The following is a 27,446-nucleotide window of genomic DNA, read 5'->3' as shown; positions in this document are numbered from 1 at the left end:
AGTGACCACGCTGAAGAGCCTGAGGGTCCTGCTGGGAAGAATAAAGTACTGTGCTATTCAAAAGCGCTACAGAGGACTCCAAAGACAAAAGAATCAGTTTTGTTTTACATGCATGAAATATGTATGTTCACAAAAAAACAACAGAATAAAAGTAGGAAAAAATATGTAAAAATGAAAAAGAAAAAAAAAAAAACAACTATCCTGAAAAATTTGAAAATAATTTTGCTCTTCCAAAGAACTTTGGGCAAATGGAAACAACCATTAAAACTAGTCAGAATACTGACAACGATTATATCTAAGTAGTGGGATTTTTTAATCCTCCTTCACTATTTACTGCATAATCAGAAAAATGGAAGTTAAAAATGATTAGGCTCCTGAAAGCTCCTTTTAAATGGGGCTGTACGGGAACTGAAACGAGGGTAGCAGAGAATTAAATTAACATGTTAGAAAGTAAGTAAGTGATTCCTGATTTTCAACTTAGCCATTCTTCGCCCTTCCACCTCAGATTTACTGCATAAAGCCCCTTTACCATAAAATGGGATTTAAAGGATGAGAAAAAGGCTTAAATGCAAATTTAAAAAATTATATTCTCTTGAGAGAAAGGAGAACCAAACTATTTCCTAAAACAGGATTTGGAAATGCCTTCTTTATAGTGACTTTTATCCCTAATTAGCAAGCGTTAACATATTTCAACTCTTAACATGCAACATAACCTTCAGCGGCCCTGGTAAGTGCTGTAGCTTACACAGTCCAACAGTACTGTAAAAATATTCAACTATGTCATGGGGGGAGGGCTCATTTTCATATTTATTTGAAGATTTTTTTACTCAAAGAGTACCGAGAGAGAAAAGTCTGAAGCATAAAGAAAACCTCAAAGTTTTCACTTTTGTGTTTAAAAATTTCATATTTTTTTTTCCATGTAAACAATAAATGGAAACACTAGCCCCAGCGATCTCAGCCACTAGACTCAGAAAGGTTACAAACTGGTGGCCAAGAAGGGTATTCGAAAACCTCCCTGAAAAGTGTAGTAAGAGGGGTTCCAATCTTCTCTGGATGAGGAGCGACTGAAGTTTCCCCAGGGCTGGGAGTGCCAAATGATCAAGGTAATGACTGCAGGTGCACGAGGTGCTGGGTAAGCAGTTCCCCTTCTCTAAATCTAACTGCCAGGGCCCCCAGCTGTATGCTCAGCCAGAGTACCAGCCAGGGGGTGATCACCCTCAAGGGAGAGGTCCTACGTAGCCAGGCAGGCTGATCTTTCAACTTCTCAGCAATACCATCCAAAAGACATTGGTCACAAATTTATCACCTTAGTAAACTAATGCAATTTTTGCTTGTCTGGCTGCTCTTCATTAAAATAAAATGCAAACAAACAATGTAAACATCTGCTTTTAATAGGTCTAACTGCCGTCTAAGTTATCGGCCTCTACATCGGCAACAGGGAATTGTGTTCTAGCAGTAACACCCATGAGAGCAACATAAGAAGTACTCTAATCTCTTAACAAATAGTTAAAATCAAGGTCCTCTTAATTTTGTTCTAATGTTAGTTTCTTAAAATTGGATTGTAGAATTTCTAATGAAATCTGAAGCATAAAAATACTTACATTTTTACTTATTTTTTAAACAATTTAACCCTGTCCCTAAACTTCCTCCCTAAGAACTCAGCATGGAAAACCATGTGGTGCTGTGTTACCTACTGTTCAGGGAGGCAGCTGAGCCGAGTGATACAGAACCAGACTACTGGAGTCCAGGTCCGAACCCTACCACGTGCCAACCATGTGGCTTACCCCTGGCCAAGCATCGTTTCCTTATTTGTACAGCATGGATCAGAACAGTTCCCGTAGTAACGGTAGTCTCAAGGATTAAATATGATAACCCAGGTAACTCACAAGGTCTGCTGGGCACATAGTGAGCAAAACAGGCTAGGGCTATAGCAGAGTGCTGACAGACCCTACATGCCAAATCCCACACCGACATCAGACATGATACAACTGCTCTTGTGGGCTTCTTCTACCAGGAGCAGCACCGAGGGGTGGAAAGACACGAGCCCTAGCAACCTTATTACTTTGGCCTTAAGTTGCTTTACTTGGGGGTTTGGTTTCCTCCCTGGGAAATGAAGACTGCACTAAATCAGTGGTTTTCTTTCTTTTAAAAACCTTTTTTTTTTTAAATGATAGAAGTAACAATGCCTAGGAAAATTTCAAGAAATACAGACAAAAGAGGATAGAGTAAAAGTTAAATCCCCCTAAATCACTACAGTTTGTGCAGAACCTAGGGGATCCCCTGGAAGAGAGGGGGTTCCCAGGAGAGGCCAAATGGGCAGAGCCCCAAGGATCCCCTCATCACCACCTCAACCAAAACAGCTCTGCTTCTATGTGTTTTATATACCAGATTTCAAGACAAGGGTTCTACTAAAAATAAGAAGTTTGAAAACCACAGGATTAAATTATTTTAAAGATATTATCCAGCTCTAGAAAGCCCCAGGGTGGTGAAAACATTTAACGTGCTCAGCTGCAAACCAAAAGGTTGGAGGTTCAAGTCTGCCCAGAGGTGCCTTGGAAGAAAGGCCTGGCAAACAACTTCTGAAAAAACAGCCATTGAAAATCCTATGGCGCACAGTTCTACTCTGACACACACAAAGTCACTGTGAGTTGGAGCTGACCCAATGGTAACTGCTAATCCAGCTTTAAAATTGCATGATTCTGGCCTACTAAATCAAATCCTCATCTTTGCTATTACATTTATATCAAATTTCTATAAAATTCCCTATGATTTCACCTTACCTCTAACTCAAGATCCTGAGGCTCCATTTCAGAAAGGGACAGCACAGCAATTTTGGTAATCTTACAGACCTCATGGTCTCCTGGAAGCTTGCCCACCACTGCTTTCTGCCGAATTAGAATAAGCCACCATGGAAGATCTGAAAGAGAAAAGACGTATCAATAGCTGCTATGAAGAGCACTACTTTCCTGGCAAGATGATGATAAATAAATCTAACAAGAACAACAACAAAAATGCATACATTTAAAAGATACAACTTGTTAAAGTAAAACAGGAAGAAAGATGTAAAATGGCCCTTCTTCTTGTTGTTAGGTGCCAATGAGTTGATTCCGACTCATAGTGACCCTATGTACTACAGAATGAAACACTGCCCAGTCCTGCGCCATCCTCACAATCATTGTTATGTTTGAACCCACCGTTGCAGTCACCGTGTCAATTCATCTTGTTGAGGGTCTTCCTCTTTTTCACTGACCCTCTACCAAGGATGATGCCCTTCTTCTCCAGGGACTGGTCCCTCCTGATAACATGTCCAAAGTATGTGAGACGATGTCTTGCCATCCTCACCTCCAAGGAGCACTCTGGTTGTATTTCTTCCAAGACAGACTTGTTTGTTCTTCTGTCATTCCATGATATATTCAATATTCTTCACCAACACCGTAATTTAAAGGCATCAACTCCTCTTTGGTCTTCCTTATTCATTGTCCAGCTTTCGCATGCATACGAGGAGACTGAAAATATCATGGCTTGGGTCAGGTGCACCTTAGTCCTCAAAGCAACATCTTTGCTTTTTAACACTGCATCTCTTCCAGTTGGGTGGCCAGGCAGCTATCTTCCAAATTTCTTGGCATAGATGAGCGAGCGCTCCTGAACTGCATCTGTTTGTTGAAACATCTCAATTGGTATTTTGTCAATTTCTGAAAGAACTATCGGCTCTTGATCATATGCTACTTCCTGAAATGGCTGAACGCTGACCAGTTCTTTTTTATACAGTGACACTATGTATTCCTTCTTTCTGCTTCTGCTGCTTCCTTTGTCATTCAATGTTTTGCCCACAGAATCCTTCAAAATTGCAATTCGAGGCTTGAATTTTTTCTTATATTCTTTCAGCTTTCAGCACGTAAAAAAGATGCTTAATTGTGTGTGTTGACCCTTAAGCATGTAAAAAAGATGCTTAATGGTAGTGTGTTGGGTGCCGTCTAGTTGATTTCCTACTCACAGCAACCCTATAGGAGAGAGTGGAACTGCCCCATAGGGTTTTCTAGGCTGCAGGAGTAGATCGACAGGTCTCTTCTCCTGCAGGGTGCCTGGTGGGTTCAAACCGCCAACCTTTTGGTTAGCAGGTGAGTGCTTAACCACTGCGCCACCAGGGCTCCTTTCACTCATAATTACCCATTGCCATCAAGTTGATTTCAACTCATAGCAATCCTACAGGACAGAGTAGAAATGCCCCATAGGATTTCATCGGCTGTAATCTTCACGGAAGCAGACCACCACATCTTTCTCCCAAGGAGCTGCTGGTGGGTTTGAACCGCCCACTTTTTGGTTAGCAGCTGAGTGCTTAACCACTGTGCCACCAGAGCTCCTTTTTACTCATAACTAGGGAAATGTAAATGAAAACAACATTGTGATACCATTTCTCACTTAACAGGTCAAGGGTAATTAAGAAGTATGACAACACACCTGTTAGAGAGGCTGTGGGGAAAACAGGCACCCTGGTACAGTTTTAGTAGGAATACAAACTGGCACAACTTGCTGGAGGGAAAATTCATAATACTTAACAATATAACAGATGCACTTACTTTTTGACCCAGCAATCCCATTCCTAGGAATTTACCCTGAAGATACACTACAAGGGTATATACTCAAGTCTATTCATTGTAGCAGTTTGTAACTGTGAAATACTGGAAACAACATACATACTCACACATGGGAGAGTGGTTCAATCAACTATGGCACATTCATGCAATGGAGTACTCTGCAGCTAAGAAAACAATGAAGAGTTCCATGAACTGATAAGGGGCGGCTCCGGAACATATTATGAAGTGAAGACATCAAAGTGCAAAAGTAACTACAGAAGAAGAAGATATATATGTACCAGCTCATCTGGGGGAAGGAACATGAAGGATGAATCAGAAATTACTGAAATTGGTTAGCAACAGGTTAGTTGGAGAAGGAAGAAGACCAGGCAAGGCAACATTTAGAACTCATATGGTTGGCCTCCTCATTATTATTGGTTTCACCAAGGTTTTTTTCTATTTTTTGAGATTTTCTAAGTAATATGATTTCTTTTCTTTACAATATATATATCTGTTCTTTCACTTTTTGTATTATATCTAAGGTCTACGTTTTTCCTTCTTCCTTGTCTTGGAAGAAGTACAACCAGAATGCTCCTTAGAAGCAAGGATGGCGAGACTGCATCTTACATACTGTGGACATGTTGTCAGGAGGGATTAATCACTGGAGAAGGACATCATGCTTGGTGAAGAACAGGGTCAGTGGAAAAGAGGAAGACCCTTACCGAGACGGACTGACACACTGGCTGCAACAATGGGCTCAAGCATAACAATGATTGTAAGCATGGTGCAGGACTGGGCAGTATTTCGTTCTATTGTACACAGGGTCTGTAAGTCAGAACTGACTTGACAGCACCTAACATCAATAACAATGCTTTCTCCATGAGGTGGAAACGAAGATGTAGCAAATGAAAAGTACCAAACAGAATAAGAGTTCAATGTTAATCTCCTCTCCGAGTGTTGTCAGTCTCACATATTGATCGAAAAATAAAACTAACCTAAGAGTAAAATGGATTAGGAAATTGATATCTACTAGCTGTAATCTAAGTAATCTAACCTTAATTTCTTTCTTCTTTGGACAATGGTATGCTGATAACTGGGTTGTAATTTTTTTCCCTTCCCAACATAGCTTTAAATTTCCTTGGTAAAGAAAACTTACCAAGCATAAAATCATAAAAGAAAACATTGATTAAATTTGATTATGCTGCTAGGATCAAAAACTTCAGCACAGCAAAACAAAATCAAAAGGAAAACTAGAAAAAAAATATTTGCAGCCAAAGGATTATCTCCCTACTTTATAGAGAGTACCTAAATATTGGAAAGAAAAAGACAAATAATCCAAGAGATAAATGAGCCAAAGATATGAACACACAATTCAGAGAAAAGGAAACACAAGTGGCTGTAAGATATGAAAAGATGTGCAACCTTATTTATAACAAGTGAAAAACACATTAAACTACACTGAGACATCATCGCTCATACTGGTGAAATACAAAAATGTATTTCCTATCACACCGGAAAAACACAAAAAATGCTATTATGTAATTTATATGGCTGTGGGTAAACCAGATATTGCTTTGAGGATGTAAATTTATACAATCTCTATGGGGACAATTTGGGAATATCTATCAAAATGACAAATGTTTCTATTCTTTGACAGAACAATTCTGGTTCTGGTAATTTATCCTAAAGATATGATGACAAATGAGGGAAGCTACACAGGTACAAGGTTATTTACAGCAGCATTATTTATCATAAAGTAAGACTGGAACAAAAAACAACAACAAAGACTGGAAGTGACCTAAAATTCTACTAATATAAAACATGCTACATAAATTATGATACTTCCATACAGTGGAATATTATGCAGGTAATAGTGTGTCTGTCAGTGTGCCGTACTGTGGGGGCTTGTGTGTTGCTGTGATGCTGGAAGCTTTGCCACCAGTATTTCAAATACCAGCAGGGTCACCCCTGTGGACACGTTTCAGCTGAGCTTCCAGACTAAAACAGACTAGGAAGAAGGACCTGGCAGTCTACTTCTGAAAAAATTTAGCCACTGAAAACCTTATGAATAGCAGCAGAACACTGTCTGGTATAGTGCCAGAAAATGAGCCCCTCAGGTTGAAAGGCACTCAACTGACGACGGGGTAAAAGCTGCCTCCTCAAAGTAGGTCGACCCTAATGATGTGGGTGGAGTTGAGCTTTCGGGACTGTTATCTGCTGATGTGGCAGAACGCGAAACCGTAAGAAACAGGTGCAAACATCCATCAGTAATCGGAACACGGAATGTATAAATTATGACTCTAGGAAATTGGAAGTTGTCAAAATTGAAATGCAATACATAAAGATTGACATCCTAGGCATTAGAAATGACACTGGAGATCATGACAAAATTTTGCAAGACCAATAACTTCTACATTGCAAATATCTTTTTTGAACGACATAAACGGCAACTATACACATGGACTTTGCCAGACAGAATACAAGGAATCAAACCAACTACATCTGTGGAAAGAGACAATGGAAAGTCTCAACATCAGTGAGAACAAGGCCAGGGGCCAACTGTGGAACAGACCATCAACTGCTCATATACAAGTAGAAGTTGAAGAAAATTAGAACAAGTCCACGAAGGTCAAAGTATGGCCTTGAGTATATCCCACTTGAATTTAGAGGCCATCTCAAGAACAGATTTGATGCAATGAACACTAATGTCCAAAGACCAGAAGAGCAGTGGAATGACATAAAGGACATCATACATGAAGAAAGCAAGAAGTCATTAAAAAGACAGGAAAGAAAGAAAAGAACAAAATGGATGTCAGAAGAAACTTACTCTTGAATGCAGAGTAGCTAAAGCAAAAAGAAGAAATGATGAAATAAAAGAGCTAAACAGAAGATTTCAAAGGGCAACTTGAGTAGACAAAGTATTACAAAGAAATGTGCAAAGACCTGGAGATAGAAAACCAAAAGGGAAGAACATGCACAGCATTTCTCAATCTGATAGAACTGAAGTAAAAATTAGATGGAAGAATACACAGAGTCGCTGTACCAAAAAGAATTGGTCCATGTTCAACCTTTTCAGGAGGTAGCATATGATCAAGAGGCTATGGTACTGAAGTAGGTGGCCCAAGAAGGCATTGGCAAAAAACAAGGCTCTAGGAATTGACGGAATACCAATTAAGACGTTTCAACAAACGGACGCAGCGTGCTGGAAGTACTCACTCATCTATGTCAAAAATTTGGATAACAGCTACCTGGCCAAGGGACTGGACGAGAACCATATTTGTACTCGTTCCAAAGAAAGGTGATCCAACAGAACGCAGAAATTATCAAAAAATATTGTTACACACAAGTAAAATTTTGCTGAAGATCATTCGAAAGTGCCTGAAGCAAGGAAATCGACAGGGAACTGCCAGAAATTCAAGCCAAGATTCGGAAGAGGTCATGGAACAAGGGATATCACTGCTGATGTCAGAAGGATCATGGCTGAAAGCAGAGAACACCAGAAAGATGTTTACCTGTGTTTTATTGACTATGCAAAGGCATTCATCTGTGTGTATCATAACAAATTATGGACAACACTGAGAAGGATGGAAATTTCAGAACACTTAATGGTACTCATGAGAAACCTGTACTTAGACCAAGAGGCAGCCATTCTACCAGAACAAGGTGATACTGCATAGTTTAAAGTCAGGAAATGTAGGCAACAGGGTTGTATCCTTTCACCACACTTAATCTGTATGAACAAATAATCCAAGAAGCTGCACCGTAGGAAGAAGAACGGGGCACCAGGATTGGAGGAAGACTCATTAAACCTATGATATACAGATGACACAACCCTGCTTGCTGAAAGTAAAGAGGACTTGAAGTACTTACTGATGAAGATCAAAAACTATAGCCTTCAGTATGGATTACACCTCAACAAAAAGAAAACAAAAATCCTCGCAACTGGACCAATAAGCAACATCAAGATAAATGAAGAAAAGATTGAAGTTGTCAAGGATTTCATTTTACTTGGATCCACAATCAACACCCATGGGAACAGGAGTCAAGAAATCAAAAGATGCATTGCATCGGGTAAATCTGCTGCAAAAGATCTCTTTAAAGCGTTAAAAAGTAAAGATGACACTTTAGGGACTAAGGTGTGCCTGACCCAAGCCATGGTGTTTTTAATCGCCTAATATGCATGCAAAAGCTGGACAATGAATAAGGAACACTGAAGAACAATTGATGCCTTTCAATTATGGCACTGGAGAAGAATATTGAATATACCATGGATCGAAAGAAGGACAAACAAGTCTGTCTTGGAAGAAGCATAGCCAGAATGCTCCTTAGATGGATAGCCAAGACTTCGTCTCACATACTTTGGACATGTTATCAGGAGGGACCAGTCCCCTCAACAAGATGGCTTCAACAATGGGCTCAAGCATAACAAAGATTGCAAGGATGGCACAGGACTGGGCACTGTTTCATTCTGTTGTACACAGAGTCGCTATGAGTCGGAACCAATTCAATGACACCTAACAACAACATAAAAAGGAATGAAGTTCTGACACATTCTACAACATGAACCTTGAAAACATTACGCTGAGTAAAAGAAGCCAGTTATAAAGGACCATATATTGTATGATTCCATTAATGTGAAATGTTCAGAATAGGCAAATTCATCGAGAAAAGTAGATTTCATCCTTGCAAGGAACAGGGGGAGGGAGAAACAGACACAGAACTTCTTTTGACATGATGAGAATGGAATTAGATAGTGGTGAGGGTTGCATAACCCTGTGAATATACTAAAAACCACTGAATTGCACCCTTTAAAAGAGTGAATTTTACGGTATGTGAATTACACCTCACTTTTTTTTAAAAAAGCTCTTTCTGAAGAACAAAAGAAGAACTTGTAAGAGTCCTACCTACTACAGCAGAGAATAAAAAACTAACAAGTGCATTTTCTGCCAAAGACAGAGGTTTTAGGCTAGGGAAGTCTATTAATTCTTGAAACATATGACTAGTACCCATACCCACTGCCACTGAGTCAATTCTGACTCATAGTGACCCTACTGGACAGAGTAGAACTGCCCCAGAGTTTCCAAGGAGCACCTGGTGGATTTGAACTGCCAACTTTTTTTGATTAGCAGCTTCAGCTCTTAACCACTACGCCACCAGGGTTTCCGTATGACTAGTAGGGCAAGCTAAAACATTGATGAAAAGATGTAGCTGTTTACAGTAGTATTTAACAGAATTAAAATTATTGCAATAGAAAGAAAAGTAAAATTATGAACCGAACCCTGAGGGACTTCAAGGCAAAATCATTCCCTCTAAAAATGAAACAAAACAAAACCTCACTGGAAATAATGGGAATCTCTCTTCCTGTGATTATTTTGCCTTAGGTGAGACAAAACAACAATACACAAAGAGTCTAGGAAGTCAAGTAGGTAGGTGCATGCAGAGTTACAGGATTAAATGATTCAAATATACTTGTTATAGTCTGAATTTTAAGACAAGAAAAATGTAAAAGTACAACCTCACTATTGTTTAACAGTCCCAATATCCATTCAAATATAATTCTGTACATAAAAATTTTTAAAGTGTCAAAGCAAGCTACTGTTAGTTTATATTACCTACCAAGAAAAGAAACTTGGCTAAATTGAAGTTGTCACATTGAGATCTAAATATACAGCATAACAAAGAGTTACCAGATAATTTCATCTAGCCAGGTCAAATGGCATAAAGATACCTTTTCAACTTAATAAATATATTACAATGGAGGAAAATTAAAGTCATTTTTGTAACCCTGGCTCCTCCAGGGGAAAAAAGACAAGGAAATTTGACTTCCCCAGCAAGATAAGAAAACTGATAAGGAAGTTATTATCTTGAAAAGCATGACCAGTAGGGCAAGCTAAAACAACAGTCCTGGAAAATATTCAATTACTAGCAATGTACAATAAGTAATTCACTTAAAAGGAGTAAATAATTGTGGGGTAAAGAGTTTCATTCAATTTGGGAAAAAAATGTTCTCTCCCTACTCATCAACATCCCCTCCATATTTCTATCTACATGGCTATCTATCTTACCAGCATATAGAAATGATATGCATTTGACCCAACAACACAGGTTGAGCAATCCTTTTTATTAATCTAATCATATGCCAACCAAAACCAAACCCAGTGCTGTCGAGTCGATTCCAACTCATAGCGACTCTATAGGACAGAGTAGAGCAGCCCCACAGAGTTTCCAAGGAGCGTCTGGCGGATTCCAACTGCTGACCCTTTGGTTAGCAGCTGTAGCACTTAACCACTATGCCAATCTAATCATATAGGGAAAATATAAATACGTTCCACTTGTTAAAATAAATACATAAATCTTACGGATACAATTGAAGCTCCCTTTGACCACTGTCCTCAAACCCATGAAAATACTTTACATCTAATCCAAACCCCCGCTTTCTGAGTTCTCTCATATAAGGAGTCCAATGAGATGGACAGAATTTGGTATTCTTGGTACTCATCCATTTAATTTTACTTGAGAGCTTAAAAATGACTTTTTTTTTCCTTAGCATATGTCATGGATTGAATTATGTTCCCCCACAAATGTGTGTATTAACTTGGTGAGGTGATGATTCTCAGTATTCTGCGGTTGTCTTCCATTTTGTGATTGTAATTTTACGTTAAAGAGGAGTAGGGTGGAATTACCAAGCCACCTACCTGATCCAATGTAAAGGGAGTTTCCCTGAGGTGTGGCCTGCACCACCTTTTATCTCTCAAGAGAAAAAAGGAAAGGGAAGCTAGCAGAGAGTGGGGAACCCATACCACCAAAAAAGCAGTGCCAGAAGCAGAACGTGTCCTTTGGACCTGAGGTTCCTATGCTGAGATGCTCCCAGACCAAGGGTAGACTGATGACGAGGACCTTCCTCCAGAGTCAACAGACCAAGCCTTCCCCTGGAGCCGGCACCCTGAATTCGGACTTCTAGCCTACTGGACTGTGAAAGAATAAACTTCTTTGTTAAAGCCATCCACTTGTGCTATCTGTTATAGCAGCACTAGATGACTAAGACAGCATACAACCCTAACTTGTTTTGTAACCTCTATTTTCACTGCTCAGTCTCAGATACCTGCTAGCTAAGAGTACATTACATGGGACTTCTACCGCTCTCAGGGACTGAGGAGCCGATACTTAATTTGCTCATCTTCCAAACACAGTAGCTACACGATGTTTTCTGACTGGTCATTCTGCCGCCTACTAAAGTGTCCTAAATCTGTGTCTATAGAAAAGTGATGACGACTCACAGAGCCTCTAGGGTGAGACACACTTTAAACAGGCTCTATTTCAAAAGTACCAAATTGTGCAGTTAGAGAATATTCAGCTTAGCCTGGAAAGTTTAGGACTAAGTTTAAATTCCTAATAAAGATCCACCATAAAATGAAATAATCTACTATACTTGGTAAAAATGTAATCCCTTTTGCATCTATAAAAGCCTTAGAAAACTATAAAAGTCTTACTTATAAAGTACTGTTGGGTAAAAGTACATTTTCCAGATAACTAGAGCTTACCTTCCTAAGCTGCTAAAATGTCTTCTTATGTTTATCGAAAGCTTTAATATATTAAATACTCTCATATCTATTAAACCCCCCAAAAAAACCCAGCATACTAAATATAATCAGGATTTTTATTCATGATGCAGGTTTATCATCATGGAGATAAATCACTGCTTTGAGAGGTGGCATAAGGATGCCCGTAAGGTTGGAAGTGACTGGCTCCTACATGAAGGGACCCAAGACTGTTAAAAAACCAGATAACCAAGTCAGTTAAACAAACAATCTTCATTCTCTCCTCTGGATGGCTGATACTGGCCAAATCTAAGTAAGTGAGAGAAATTACTGTATTTAGCAAGACTATCCTTCCTTAAACATATTACTAGATCCAGTAATAATTTTTTAATTATTTCCAAATGTTCAGTAAGATAAAAAAAATTCAAAAGAATGTAACAGAGGGAATAAATACAGGAAGCACCTTTACAGGTGAACTACACATAACAGTCATTCTTACCTTAACAATCCTCCTCTCTTTCCAAGGCTAAAAACCAAAGCTTCTAATATCACTGCCATAGGAATCACTGAGGAAAACAACTGATGTTTAACAACAAATGGGTTTATGAGCAGAAAAAAGAATGATGCGGGAACAGTGAAAGAGGCAAGCTGGCCTGACTCTAAATGTCTCTGCCTAAAAAATGTAAAAATCTTTCAGAGATATACTCAGAAATTGGAAGTATGTTTGTTTAACTACCCTCTAGGAGAACTCAAAACCATGGGGCACATTCACATGACTACTTCAAGCCCAGGACAACGCTCCTACCAGGGCACTTGAGCCAACTATTTACCAAGGGGTCTGGAGCTCAGGTTAAGGAGGAGGGAAGCAGGAAATTTGGAAGCATGAAATGATGGAACAGACTGAGGGGAGCAGAGAAAGGATGGTATGACCCACTTAGCTAGCACCTGGCTACCCGAGGAGAGAGTAAAAGGAAGATGAGGGAAGCAAAAAACAGAGATGAGAAGATGCCAAAGAGAATCTTCTCAGGCCACTGAGCTGCCTGCTTCCAGGATCCAAAACTATTAACAAAATAGGACAAACAACTACAATTAAAGAATCTTTTCAGGGCTAACTAGGAACCTAATCACTAAAGAAAATCTTACCTGGAAAATAAATCATCCTGAGATCCTCATGAATTACAAAATGAATATATAATGACTGTTTCTGAATTACATTTTAGATAATTTATACTGTGGTAGAAATGTCCCGTTACAAATAATACTGTTGCTTTGAAGGAAGTAGTCTAAAGAAACTGTGGGACATGAAAAACCACCTAGAAGTTACCAAAGGGTAGACGCGTTTAAGCTTTCAAGACCAGAAGTAACAATAATCTATACCAAAGAGCTATCTTCTGTTTTAAAATTTTCAACAGCTTTCTTGAGATATAGCTTACATACCATAAGATTCACTCATTATAAATGTAAAACTCAATGATTTTGATTAATTTCTAGAGTGGTACAACCCTCATCACAGTCCTTGCCTGTTCTTAATGACCTGAGTTGTCAGTCACTAGAGCAAACTGTGCACCTCACAATGTACCTGTACACAGGTAATTAAACTTGTATTTAAATAGAAGCAAGATGTAGAAGGCTCGCCCCAGAACCATCCAGAGCTCGGCCGGGCCCTGCCACGCTTCTGTTTCTCTCCAGTGCCCTTGAGGAGTGGAGTTTTCCAATGGTTCTTTAGGAAAAGTATTAAAGCAATGCTATTGACACTCAACTCATTCATCACTAAAATATAAAAATTATTTTATGCCATTATTGTTATACTAAGAAAAAGTTTCCACAGACAGCAAAAGACCAAAATCACCGTTTTTAAATCATATGCATGATGCATTTTACCACTTTAATGACTGAGACATCTTCACCACATCAGAAGTGGAAAAAGATCAGCTGGTAAGTACTATTTGAATGAACGAGATCTACTTGAGAGAATTTTGTCTATGGACTGTTCAGTACTATCAGTGGTAATTCATTTAATTACTAAAGTGTCTCTTTTGCCAAATCAAGACTCCGGACAATTTTCAAACTATTTCTGAATATATCCCTGAGATAGAGGGTAGACCTTTGCTAATGAATGTCTTCGCTTTTTATATGCAGATACTTCTTACGATAACTGAGCTTATCCTCTTCTCCATCTTCAAAACAGATTTACACTTACAGAACTTTTGTGATTCACTTAAAATTCTCAGCATAAAGCAATCTTTTCATGGGTATCTGTGTACAGACAGGGCTATATCCTGGAAGTTAGGCATGCAGAAAATAGAAGAAACACACCAATCATGTGGGGAACTCCCCCCATGCCCTACCCCTCATCTCTCTCCCAAAATTACACACGAACACACATGCGCACATACACACTGGCCCTGTCTAGATGATCTCCACTCATTTTTCAGGCCTAAACTCATATATCACTTACTCAGGGATGCCTTCCAGGACTCCGCACCGCGCCCCAATCCCATCAGGCCCCTCTGATACACTCCACAGCACCCCATACTTTTCTTCAGAAGCCTAAGCCTGTAATGATAAAACATCCACCTCTCGCATTCACTTCTGTGCTTCTGGAGCCTGAAGTTTTGTTCCCCCTGGAGCCCCCGGCGCTGAGTATGGAGCCTGGCACCCAGCAGGCACTCAATAAATATTCATTAAATTAACAAGTATCTGTTGAGCATTTCTGAATAGCCCCTGCTGTGAGCCAGCACCTTGCCAGACACAGGGCACAGCAGTGAGCAAAACACACACAGCCCCCGTCTTCTTCGAGCTTATCTTCCAGAGCGGAGACAGACAAGAAGAATAAAAAATCAATGTTAATTACAACTGTGAAAAGCATACGACTATCATTCTGCACCTCCTCCTGGACACCAGAGTCAATCAAAAACATCGATGTCTATGGAGCTGTGCTTTTCTTTAATCTATTTGTCAGCAGCCCAGTGATGCAACGGTTAAAGTACTCAGCTGCTAACCAAAGGGTCAGTGGTTCAAAACCACCAGCTGATCCTCTGGAGAAAAGACCTGGTGATCTGCTTCCGGAAAGATTGTCTTGGAAACCCTATGGGGCAGTTCTACTCTGTCCTGTAGGGTCACTATAAGCTGGAATCAGCTCAACGGCATACAACAACAAATCTATTTGTCAAATTATATGTCCTCCCTACTTCTTGTTTCTCAAACTAACTAAATCCCTATTGACCAAACCAAAGCCAGACACACTGCAGTTTCTGTGGACAGACTGCATTCCACTACCTTTTATAACACCTGCCTTAAAGTCCATCTGCTGGCTAATGTCTGGGGAAGAAACCTTATGACCCACAGAAAGGCAAACAGTTCTAAAGAAAGATTTGCTAAGTACTAAAGTCAACAGAAGAATTTGTTGGCAGGGCACGCTGAAAGGAAGGGTGATTATCAGCACAAGATACCACAACCAAAAAATACTTAAAAATTCTCTCATACATTTGGTAAGTGGGTGTGGAGATTATGAAATATAACCTTCACTAATGCCACTAATATTTCACTCCCACCGTGTAGTCTTTTAGTGACATGTTAGTATGACAGTTTCAGCAAATATTAACATTACTGAAAAAGCCCAAGTTTAAAACTTGTTCAAAATTGATTATCTAACATTTTAAATGATTCTCTGGTAGAATATCTGACCCCTCAAAAAAAAACTGTTAAAACTAAGAGGAAAATAACAGTCGTAACAGTAATGCTTACTACCACCAAGAACTGTGCTAAGCACTTCATATGAACTTTGGTAAATTTTCACAAAAACTGTATTAAGGAGGTATGATCATCTTCCTGTTATAAACAGGAAGCTGAGGCTCAGATGAAGTAATCTGATGCAAAACAATGCTTAAGGAAACAACGCCTGGCCTCTCAGGAACTGTTCATCCCTGGAGTGGGTACCTAGTCAATGATATTTGGGGAATGGTCTATCTCACCCTGAAATAAAGGCCAAGAAGCAGGAAACAGATGGAAATATTGCTGTTGTGTGCCATCGTGTTGATTCCAATACACAGCAACCCTATAGGACAGGGTAGAACTGTCCCATAGGGTTTCCGAAGAGCGGTTGGTGGATCTAACTGCCAACCTTTTGGTACGCAGCCTGAGCTCTTAACCACTTGGCCACCAGGGCTCCAATACTGGACTAGTGCAACTTCTCTTTGACGTGTTTTGCAATAACCACGTTAGGCTCCTCAGTCCCATGAGCCTGCTACATTCCACGAGCTCAGAGTTCAGTGACAGGAACAGTGGCACAGTTCACCCACGCCGCTTTTAAACTGTCAGTTTAGCATCTGCTGAAATAAGATTTATGTTCCCATCTCATTTGCCAAGTACAAAAATTAGTACATTAATATGTGCAGGGTTAAGTAGGAGGGAATGGGAGTGAGAAGAGAAAGATTTTAAGTACAGCATTTTCCAAGAAGACGCTCCTACGGGAAAGTGGACCTGGACTTCTCATGTATACCAGGAGCCCAGCTCCCATCCCAGCCAATCTGAGGGTACGGCCACTTACTTGGGGCAAGAGGGCACAAGCAGGGAATGCAGTGAGGCATCCCGGAGGACAGGGAACAAAGAAAAAGACAGGAAGGTAATTTGGATGCTTAAAGGGCACGGAGCTAGGGGTGGAGTGATCCAGAGAGGTTGGGTCTGCAGCTAGTTCCCTTCCAGGGGAGGAAAGGAAGAGGGGTAAGGGGCCCAGAAAAGATTTACCTGTGATTCCTCCCCACCCCATTTTTTAACAATCAAACCTTAGAAGTGATATAACAAGGGGAGAAAAAGGTACAGGAGTTAAGACACTGAAAAACTGAGAGATTTTCCCTGTCCTCCTTTCCTTTTTCATATTTTCTTTCCCCAGCCCACTCTATCTCCTACCTCTCCTCCTTCTGTTGTTGGTATTTGCTGTCGAGTCGATTCTGACTCACAGCGGCCCCATGTATTACAGAGTAGAGCTGTTCCATAGCGTTTTCTTGGCTGTAATCCTAATGAAAGCAGATCACCAGCCCTTTTCTTTCGTGTACTTCTGGAGGGGTTCGAACCACCAACTTTTAGGTTAGCAGTTGAACGCAAAATGTGTGTGCCACTTACAGAGCTTCTCCCCCTTCTAATATGTCCTATATAATGGGTACCCCCACTGCCTACCAACCACCTGTTGTTGCTCCAAAGAGAGGCAAACAATGCGAGGAGGAAAAGTACCTGTGAGCAGGAGCTGACCACAGGAGATGACCATACCTCCACCACTACACGAATGTCCATACAGTCAATGCATCAAAAATTCACCACCTATTAACTTATATGTGTACACACTGCTTGTAGGAGACAACCTCAGGGTTGCCTGCCAAGTCCAAGCCCTCTGGCTCTGACTGCCCCTCCCACCTGGCGGAGTAGGCCTCTGGAGGATGTTTGAACTTGTGACCAGGGAAGGCTCACAGCCCAGCGCTGGGCCAATAAGAGTCTCTTTCTAGGAATCTGAACTAGGTTAGTCTCCAGTGGTTACAGGGAACAGATATTTGTCAATTTAAGGATATCATCAAATATTTAGTCCTACATACACAGAAACAGAGAAAAACAGAAAAAGAGAGGAATAGCAATGAAGGGGACACACAGGGAGTAGTAGTCAGAGGTCCCTGGCCTCTAGAAAGTAATATCAGATCATATGCAATGTCCCTGGAGCCATGGTGGCACAGCAGTTAAGAGTTCAGCTGCTAATCAAAAAGTCAGCAGTTCAAATCCACCAGCCACTCCCTGGAAACCCTATGTGGCAGTTCTATTCTGTCCTCTAGGGTCACTGTGAGTCAGAATCAACTCAGTGACAACAGATACAGGGTATACAACATCTCACTTCTTGGTTTTGGCACCTTGGGTTCCTTATAAAACTTTTTTTTTTTTTTTGCTTAAGCTAATAGGTTTGTATTTGGAGTCAAGAGAGCCCTAGATAAAATAGTAATTTATAATTTAAGAAGTACTTTCAGGTATATCATCTCATTTGACAGTTATTTTTACTCTTGTTTTTACTATTTCTTAAGAAATAAAGACTCAGAGACATTGTGGTCAACTTTTATCTGGTGGTCCCAGGAACCAGCCTCCTGGGATTCATGCCCTTGTGAAGTCCGCTCCCACATTGGCTCTGGGCTAGGCCATGAGACTTCCTTTGGCCAATGAGATATTAGCAAGCTAAGTGATGGAAGCTGAGCTTGATAAGGACTTAAGCATTGGGGCTTGTCCTTGGCACCCAGCCGCTACCACCACCACCACTGTGAAAAAACATTCAGGCTATCCAAGAAAGAGGACTAAAGGTAAGGCCCTGTGAGATGAGACACGTGAAAAGAGAGGCCATGTGACGGAAAACCTAGGCACCCTAGCACGACTCCTAGCTGAATGCTGCCAAACGAGTGACCCCAGCCAATATTACTCAGAGAAGAGGAGCCACTTGGTCGACTCACAAAATGATGAGATATACAGGGGAGTTGTTTTAAGCCATTAACTTTTGGGGTGGTTTAAAACATAGCAGTAAATAAATAAAACAGATATTGAGTAACTTCCCCTATATCTCAAAGCTAATACACAGAGCTAGAACCCAGGTCTTCCGACTGATTTCAGTGATCACTTCACTGCTCCAAGATGTGAACAAAGTGAGGGAAAATAATTCGAAGTTTCATAAACATTATTTTAATAATAGAAAACATATTTTAGCTCAGAACAGCTAGCTATGACATTATCCTCTCAACATGTAAACAAATTAAAGTATATGTGGAAAATGTAACTAATGTTATTGATCAGTTTGTGTGGAAACTGTCAGATGGGAACCTAACTTGCTGTGCAAACGTTCACCGAAAACACAATAAAATCTTATTTTAATTTTTAAAAAAGGCCATAGGACTGTACAATACAAAGAGTGAATCCCAATGTAAACAATGAACTTTAGTTAATAATCATGTATTGATATTGGCTCACCAGTTGTAATAAATACACCACAGGAATGCAAGACATTAATGCCAGAGGAAAGGGTAGGGAGTGGGGAGAGGAGAAGGGGTTTATGGGTATCCTCTGTATTTTCTGCACAATTTGTCCATAAAACTAAAACTTCTCTAAAAAACAGTGTTATTAAAAATAAAAAAGTAAATGACGTTAAAAAAAAATTGACTAAAGACACTGAGCAATGGTTAAAATATATATAAATATGTATGTATGTATCTAAATATGGACGGATAGCTCATTAAAGCCCATTGCCCTCAAGTTGATTCCAACCCACGGTGTCCCTATAGGACACAGTAGAATTGTCCCATAGGGTTTCCAAAGAATGCCTGGTGGATTTGAACTGCTGACCTCTTGGTTAGCAGCTGTAGCTCTTAACCACTACGCCACCAGGGTTCCCATGGATGGGTAGGAATAATTATTAATTATTAATAAAATAATTTGCATGGTTAAACAATGTCTAAAATGCCACTTGGGGACCTTCTTCCCATTCTAAAAAAATACCAAAGGCAGAATGTATAATAATGTTCTTAGCAGTATTATTTGCAATAGCAAAAAACTAGGAACAATTCAACTACTTAATGATAGGAAAAAGGATAAATTACGATGTATTCATACAACAGACTATTATAAAATAGCAAAAATAGTCAGTTTCATACATCATCATGTATAAACTTCAAAAATATAACCCTGAGTGAGAAAAAAAATTTTTAAACCCACAGTTTATACACTGTTGTTGCTATTAGGTGCTGTCAAGTTTGTTCCGACTCATAGCGAACCTATGTTTACATAAAGTCTCCAAAATACAAACCTTAACAACACGTTGTGCAGGGATACAATAAGTTACAAAAGCTATAGTGAAAATCAACGGAATAATAAGCACAAAATCCAAAATAGTAGGCTCTCTTGAAAGGAAGGAAGCAGGATTCACCTGGAGATAGGCACTTAGAGGGCTCCAAAGACACTGGTCGTATTCCGTTTCTTCATCTGGGTGGTAGACATATGTGCTTGTTTTAAAATAACTTATATAGCACATCTGTGATACTCAGCTTTTTGTAGCTATACTTCATAATAAAAATTAGTTTTCAAAACCAACCAAAGAATCTAGTGAAGCAAAATGAGACTGTCTCCAGCAATATGTGCTTTACAATACACAAAAACCAACCTGGCTCCCAAATGCTCAATAATTTTATTTTCAAAGAATAAAAAGGGCACGCTCCAAAGGTAGATATTCTCCCAATTACACAGCAATAATGACAAAGCCTCCTATAGTTAATAACTCATATTAAAATTAATACCAAGGGAAATAAGATATTTAATTATAGCGCTTAGAAATATTTAATTCAGTCCTTTTTCGTTAGCGTTTGGGTACTTACCTATTGAACACTTATTATATTTCCCAATAACAAAACTGCCTCTGAGCCCAGGAGCAGGTGCCTGTTCTTCCATCTAGGACCTCAATAAATGACCTAGACCTTCCATCGATTTGACTGCCCTGGAAAAGGTTCCTGGAAAGGACCACACCACATATTAAGAGACCCAGGCTCTTCCTGGCCACAGCTGACTGTATCAGAGATGGACACCTGACCCAAAGCTGGCCAATCCATGTCTGCCACCTGGCTACCTCTCCATCCTTATTCTTGCTATTCTTCCCCTTGACATCACACTTGGTATCTTTCTTTCACAGCACCTACCACGGTTACCAAATAATTATACAGTTATTTTAGTGATTGTTCAGCCACATCTGTCTCCCCTAAGCTGTAAGCTCCATGAAGATGGGAATGGGCTTGTTTTTGCTCACTATGTGCTCTACCAGCACAATTCCTGACACACAGTAGGCACTTAATAAGCATTTTCTTAAACAAAAGAAAGGATTGCAATAATATGTCTCCTTTTCTCTAAAGCTTTATTTTTATTTCATTTAACTTAGGCGGAAATACACTCATTTTAGGCAGACCTCAAGTTAAGGCAAAGTAACCAAAGATGTAACAGAATCTACATTTATCCTCAAAGAGGAAAATTTTATAGAGTGCCACGTGAAATCTAACGAGTTTAAGGTATTTATAGAAACATACCTGAATGAAGCTGAATTTTCCCAATAACACCTTCTACCAACCCCAAACAAATGGGATTCCAGGCAAGAAGTAGGTCAGTAGCTAAAATAAAAAAAGAAGCGGTCATGAGAAAATATTCACCAGAAAATACATTCAAACAATTATCTTTAACAGTATATTTTAAAAATGAACAAGGTCCCAATAAAGCAGTTATCAACATCCAGAACTGAATATGTTGCCACACAGCAACTTGGGAAAAAGCATGAAATCCAAGGCCTGAATGAGGCTCCTGATACAAGGACAGTTATGGGGAGAGAACCAAACTTCTGGAACTTCCCAGAGGGGAGGCAGTATGGCAGAGCACTATGGCAGAGGGGAGAAGCTGGCTCATTGCAAGAGGGTGTAGGGGATGAGTTGTCCACATACAGGCACAGCTGGTCCAAGAATCAAAAATAAGGCCTGAAAAAAACGCCATACAGATGCCCACTTACTAAGTCACACTCAGGAAAACGTCTTCCTTAAAGATGTTTACACCAAACAGACATCCAGAAAGCCACTGTTCTTTTCTGTCACTTCTGGAGCAAAAATAATAAAAACAGCTTCTACTTACTGAGTGCCTTTCATCTGCCAGAAGGTCCCTAGGTAGTGAAAATGGTTTGCTCTAGGCTACTAACTGAAAGGTTGGCAGTTCAAATCCACCCAGTGGCACCACAGAAAAAAGGCCTGGTTTGGTGATCTGCTTCTGTTAAGATTATAGCCAAGAAAATCCTGTGGAGCACAGCTCTACTCTGAAGAACATCAGGTCACCATGAGTTGGAGTCAACTGGATGATTATGGCTTCATGTTTTTTTGGTTACTACGTGCCAAGCACCTTAACCAGGGTTCCTCAGCTGAACCCTGAACACAGACAATGATCTAGGTGGCTGTTTTCTCAATTCTCTTAAGAATGGCGCATAACTAGTACAATTCTAGATGGAGAGGAGAGAAACTAGTTCAATACTACAGATATGACTGAGGACATTAGGTCTGGATTCTCTTGTGGAATCCAGGTTGCAAAAGGATGTTACAGATATTATCATTTCTAATCCTGACAGCTCTGTGCATTAATATTATGAGTTCCATTTTACAGACGAGAAAATGAAGGCTTAGACAAGTAACATGGTCAAAGTCATACGTGGGATAAGAGGCAGAGCTGCATCCAAAGCCAGGTCTGCATGACTCCATGACCTGTGCTCTTGACTGCCATGCCTCTTTCAGAAGCTGTAAATGGAACTAATCAGTAAGACAACATTTAAATTTTTATATAATATGTACTCTCATTGCAAAAATAACACTACATAAAATTGGAAGATATGGAAAAAATGTTATCACCTCCAGCCCCACCACTCAGAGATAACTTATTATTTTGCCACATTTCAAGTTATAAGGGTGTGTGCGTGTATATCAAATTGCAACAGTATGAATACAGCATTACATACTAATTTTTTCTTATGCATTTCATGGGTATTTTCCCAGGTCTTTAAAATATTCTTGAAAAACATAACATCATGGCAGCATAATTTACCACTTAAGGAAGTACTTCCCCGCTCTTAAGCATTTAAGTGATTTCTAATTTTTCCCTATTATAAAAAACACTGTGGTAAATGATTACTATTATGCAAATATTTTATTTGCATCCATAAGTAATAGCTTCAGGACAGATTCCTAGGAATAAAATTACTAGGTCAAAATATTTTAAAAATTAAAGCTTTCAAATATAAATATACCAAGCTAGATTTCTTCCAAAAACATACGAAAATGCTTGTTTTAAAGTTCTTTTACCAGCATTTAGATTCTTTTTTAATTTTCTAATTTGATGGCATCCATTCCTTAGTGTTTATTTTTTTCACTGCTGGTAAGATTAAACATTTAATTATAAAATTGACTTTATGTTTCTTCCTCTCTGATCTTCTTGTTCATGTCCTCTAACAATTTTTCTTTATATTCCTTATTGATTTCCACAGTTTTCCCTTTATACAAATCTATCATTTTTCATTATCTTTATGCTTTAAACATTGTTCCTTACCCAATATCATTAGGTATTTACTAATTTTCTTATCTCTTTGTTAATTGTAAAAAATTTAAATATAACTCCACTGAAGTTCATGTTGATGTAGAGAATAAAGATGCCCTGATTTCTTTAAATAGTGAGCCAAGATCCCTGTATCACGCAGGCCAAGTCTCGACACCTGCAAACACAGAAGTCCCTGCTAAGAAAAGCAGCTCCGGATACCCAGAACCCCGCCACCCTGTCCTCAGACAAACAGATGACAAGAGTCTGTCCCTTGGGTGCCAAATGAGCTTGAGGAGTTTGGAGGAGGAAGAAAAAGTTAGAACTAAAGCAGTCAGGGACAATTATATGGAAGCAGGTAAACTCTGGGCACAAGGAAAGCAGTAAGAACAATAAAGGAAAGAAGGCACAAGGTTTGTTCTGGGGGATGTACCATCAATGGGGAAACACTAAGTACCTGCCAGGAATCAGGCAGTGTATTAGACTAAGAAGATATAACAATAAAGGACCAAAGAGTTTAGATAACAGAAGACCAGGTGGTACAGTGGTGGTGTGAACTGATAAGAAGACTGGAAAAGGAAATTGAGGCCAATTAAGGCGAGGTCTGAATGCAAGGCTAATAAGTCCACACTTTCTGGAGACCCTGGCAGGCAGACAATGGTATAAGCAAAGTAAGATTATGGCCAAGGATTACAAGGACAGCACTGGAAGGACATGGAAGATGCGAGTAGGAAACCAGTGAGAAGGTTACTGCAAGAATGTTGGCTTGAAATGACACGGAACTAAGTGGGGAGTGGGGTTGGCAGTAGGTAAAGAATGCACAAAGATCAGCCAGAAATTGGAACCCTCATCCACTGCTAGTGGGAATGTAAAATGGTTCAACCATTGTGGAAAACAGTTTGGCAGTTCCTCACAAAATAAAACTTAGAGTTACCATATGACTCAGCAATTCCACTTAGGTATATACCCAAAAGACTTGAAAGCAGGGACTCAAACAGATTCTTGCACACCAATGTTCACTGCAGCATTATTCACAATAGCCAAAAGATGAAAACAGCCCAATTGTCCATCATCAGGAATGGATACACAAAATGTGGTATATACATACAGTGGAATATTATTCAGCCATAAAGAGAAATGAAGTTCTGATACATTCTACAACATGGATGAACCTTGAGAATATTATGTTGAGTTTTGAAATAAGTATGAAATAAGTCATATGCAAAAGCACAAATATTATATGATCCAATTTATATGAAATATCTACAATAGGCAAATGTATAGAGACAAATGTTTATTAGTCGCTGCCAGGGGTTGGGGGAAGGAGAGAATGGAGAGTTATTGCTTAAGGGGTACTACGTTTTTGTTTAGGGTGATGGAAAATACTTGGAAGTGGATGGTGGTGATGACTGCACAACATGGTGAATGTAATTAATGTCATGGAATTGTACACTTAAAAACGGTGACAATGGCAATTTTTTTGTTACATGTATTTTATCACGACGATTTTTTTTTTAAGTCATTTGGCCAAAAAAAAAAAAAATGCAGAGACTAACATGAACCACCTCAAAGGAAGATCTACAAAGGACAGGAGGAGAATAAACTGAAGATGACACTGAGACATCTATTCTCTCTGGAGGAGGGAAGTGGATGAGCACACGGAAGAGGACAGAAAGGGGGAGTGAGGCAGAAGGACGGGTACACAGCAGCCAGGAGACAGGCGGGTGGGAACCTCCTAACTCAATACCCTTTTTGCACCTTTTGCATTTTGAACCATGTGAATGTATCACCCATCTAAGAAAAATTTAGCTTAAAAAGCCCAGAAAAATATTTTCAATAAAAAGTTTTAAAAAACTATAAAGATGACTAAGCTTTAAAGTCTAATGATTAAAAATAATAATCGCCGGTAATTTTAGCAGTTGAGAGAGAGAACCAGTTAAACTCATCAGGACTGAATTCAAGATGGTATGTTTGTTGTTGTCAGGTACCATTAACTTGGTTCTGACTCACAGTGACCCCATCTACAAAAGAATGAAATACTGTCGGGTCCTGCCTCAGCCTCCCAACTGTGCTATGTTTGAGCCCATTATCGCAGCCACTGTGTCAACTCATTTCATTGAGGGTCTTCCTCATTTTCACTGGCCCTCTACTTTACCAGTGAGACTATCAAGGGGAAATGGCTAGATGTAAGCGAGATACTGAAGGAGGAAAAGCAGGTGATGATTAAATCAAAAATACAGGCATAAAAGTTAACCCTGGAAAAGAAAGACAGTATTTTTTCTAAGTCTAGAACAAAAGATGAAAGGCTCAATACAGAAATGGAGAAGAGAAGCCAATGAGCATATCGGATAGCCTTGACTCAGTAAAAACAGGAGTCAAAGACATCTCTGAAGTCTACAGGGGAAGGACAGAGAACAGGAGGACACTGGAGGCTCGGCAGTGGCGAGGGGAATCCAGGAAGTATCTTTGTAAACATGCTGTGTCCTTAAAAAGTCTGTGTATTTTACCCTACTTTGGTGAGTAGTGTCTGGGGTCTTAAAGCTTGTGAGCAGCCATCTAAGATACTCCACTGGTCTCGCCCTGCCTGGAGCAAGGGAGAATGAAGAAAACCAGACACAAAGGAAAGATTAGTCCAAAGGACTAATGGACCACAACCGCCACAGCCCCCACCAGACTGAATCCAGCACAACTAGATGGTGCCTGGTTACCACCACCGACTGCTCTGACAAGGATCACAATAGAGGGTCCCAGACAGAGCTGGAGAAAAATGTAGAACAAAATTCCCACCAAAAGAGGCCAGACTTACTGGTCTGATAGAGGCTGGAGGACACTGAGAGTATGGCCTCCAGACACCATTTTAGCTCAGTAATGAGGCCACCAAGGTTCGCCATTCAGCCAAAGATTAGACAGGCCCATAAAACAAAATAAGACTAAATGGGTACACTAGCCCGGGGGAACGAAGAGAAGGTAGGGAGAGGAAAGCCGGTAATGGGGAACCCAAGGTCGAGAAGGGGATAGTGTTTACACATCGTGGGGTTAGCAATCAACGTCACAAAATGTGTATTAATTGTTTAATGAGAAGCTAATTTGCTCTGTAAACCTTCATCTAAAGCACAAAAAAAATAAAAATAAAAAGGTTTATAGCCTTGGAAATGCTATGGGGCAGTTCTGTTCTGTCCAACAGGGTTGCTATGAGTCAGGATCGACTCAATAGCAGTGGGTTTTGGTTTTAATTGTCCCATTGTTGGTTTATTTGCTTTTCTACCACCACCAACAGTTGCCGTTGAGTCGATTCCTACTTAAGGGGAAAAAAAGAAAGTCCGTATATTTTTTTTTAACTGTGTTTTCAAGAAAAAAAAAAGTATCAATCCATTAATCAAAAAACCAGTTGCCATCCAGTCAGTTCCAACTTCTGGAGCGCTCACGTGTGTCACGGTAGAGCTGTGCTCCACGGGGCTTTCCATACCTGATATTTTGGAAGTAGACTGCCACCAGGACTTTCTTCTGACATACCTCTGGGTGGACCTGAACCACCAACCTTTCAGTTAGCACCCGAGGGTAAACCATGAGCACCACTCAAAATCCATTAGCGGGTCATGAAATCAATTTTGTATAATAAGACCAGCATTAACAACAACGAAACAGAACAGAAAATAGAAAATTGCACATTGTAAGGGTAAATCATTTCATGAAATTTTTGTTTCTAGTACATACACATATGTATCTGTTCACTAGATCATAATGTAAAAAATATTTCTTACTATGAACGGCAGAAACATTTGAGAATTATTTAACTTTTGCTTGAGGGTTCATTATGTCAACCTTGTGAATTATTTTATTCAATTTCTCTATTATACTTACTAGTTTCTTTCTTTTTTTTGACTGCTTGGCCTATTTTTGCATGATGTTTATTTTAAAAAACCTCCTCGCTAGAATGAGGAAACTCACATAAGGGAAAGATTAGTCCATAGCATTAAGGGACCACAACCACCACAGCCTTCACCAGACTGAGTCCAGCACAACTAGATGGTGGCCAGTTACCACCACTGACTTCTCTGACAGGAATAACAATAGAAGGCCCCAGACAGAGCTGGAGAAAAATGTAGAACAAAATTCTAACTCACTAAAAAAGACCAGATTTACTAGTCTGACAGAGACTGGAGAAACACCGAGAGTATGGCCCCCAAACACCTTTTAGCTCAGTACTGAAGTCACTCCTCAG

The 27,446-nt window shown here is 39.7% G+C and overlaps 1 protein-coding gene across 2 annotated transcripts in view; it reads right to left on the bottom strand.

The window, feature by feature from the left end:
- INPP5F (inositol polyphosphate-5-phosphatase F) overlaps window positions 1-27,446 on the bottom strand; it is an 82,930-nt gene that overhangs the window by 32,318 nt on the left and 23,166 nt on the right. The window contains exons 1-3 of one of the 2 annotated variants that reach the window (XM_049854750.1): window positions 21,196-21,277; window positions 20,497-20,628; window positions 2,781-2,917 (exon numbers count right to left, since the gene is read on the bottom strand). In XM_049854750.1, the coding sequence (XP_049710707.1) occupies window positions 2,781-2,917; window positions 20,497-20,569 (210 nt within the window). In that variant the 5' untranslated portion in view covers window positions 20,570-20,628; window positions 21,196-21,277. Of the gene's footprint in view, window positions 1-2,780; window positions 2,918-20,496; window positions 20,629-21,195; window positions 21,278-27,446 lie in introns of those variants that run through there. The other variant, XM_049854749.1, reaches the window with a different exon arrangement.

The sequence above is a fragment of the Elephas maximus genome, chromosome 16, assembly GCF_024166365.1.
Source record: "Elephas maximus indicus isolate mEleMax1 chromosome 16, mEleMax1 primary haplotype, whole genome shotgun sequence".
Classification (NCBI taxonomy): domain Eukaryota; kingdom Metazoa; phylum Chordata; class Mammalia; order Proboscidea; family Elephantidae; genus Elephas; species Elephas maximus.
The sequence above is the reverse complement of the archived record's forward strand: the minus strand, read 5'-3'. Positions and strand labels throughout refer to the sequence as shown.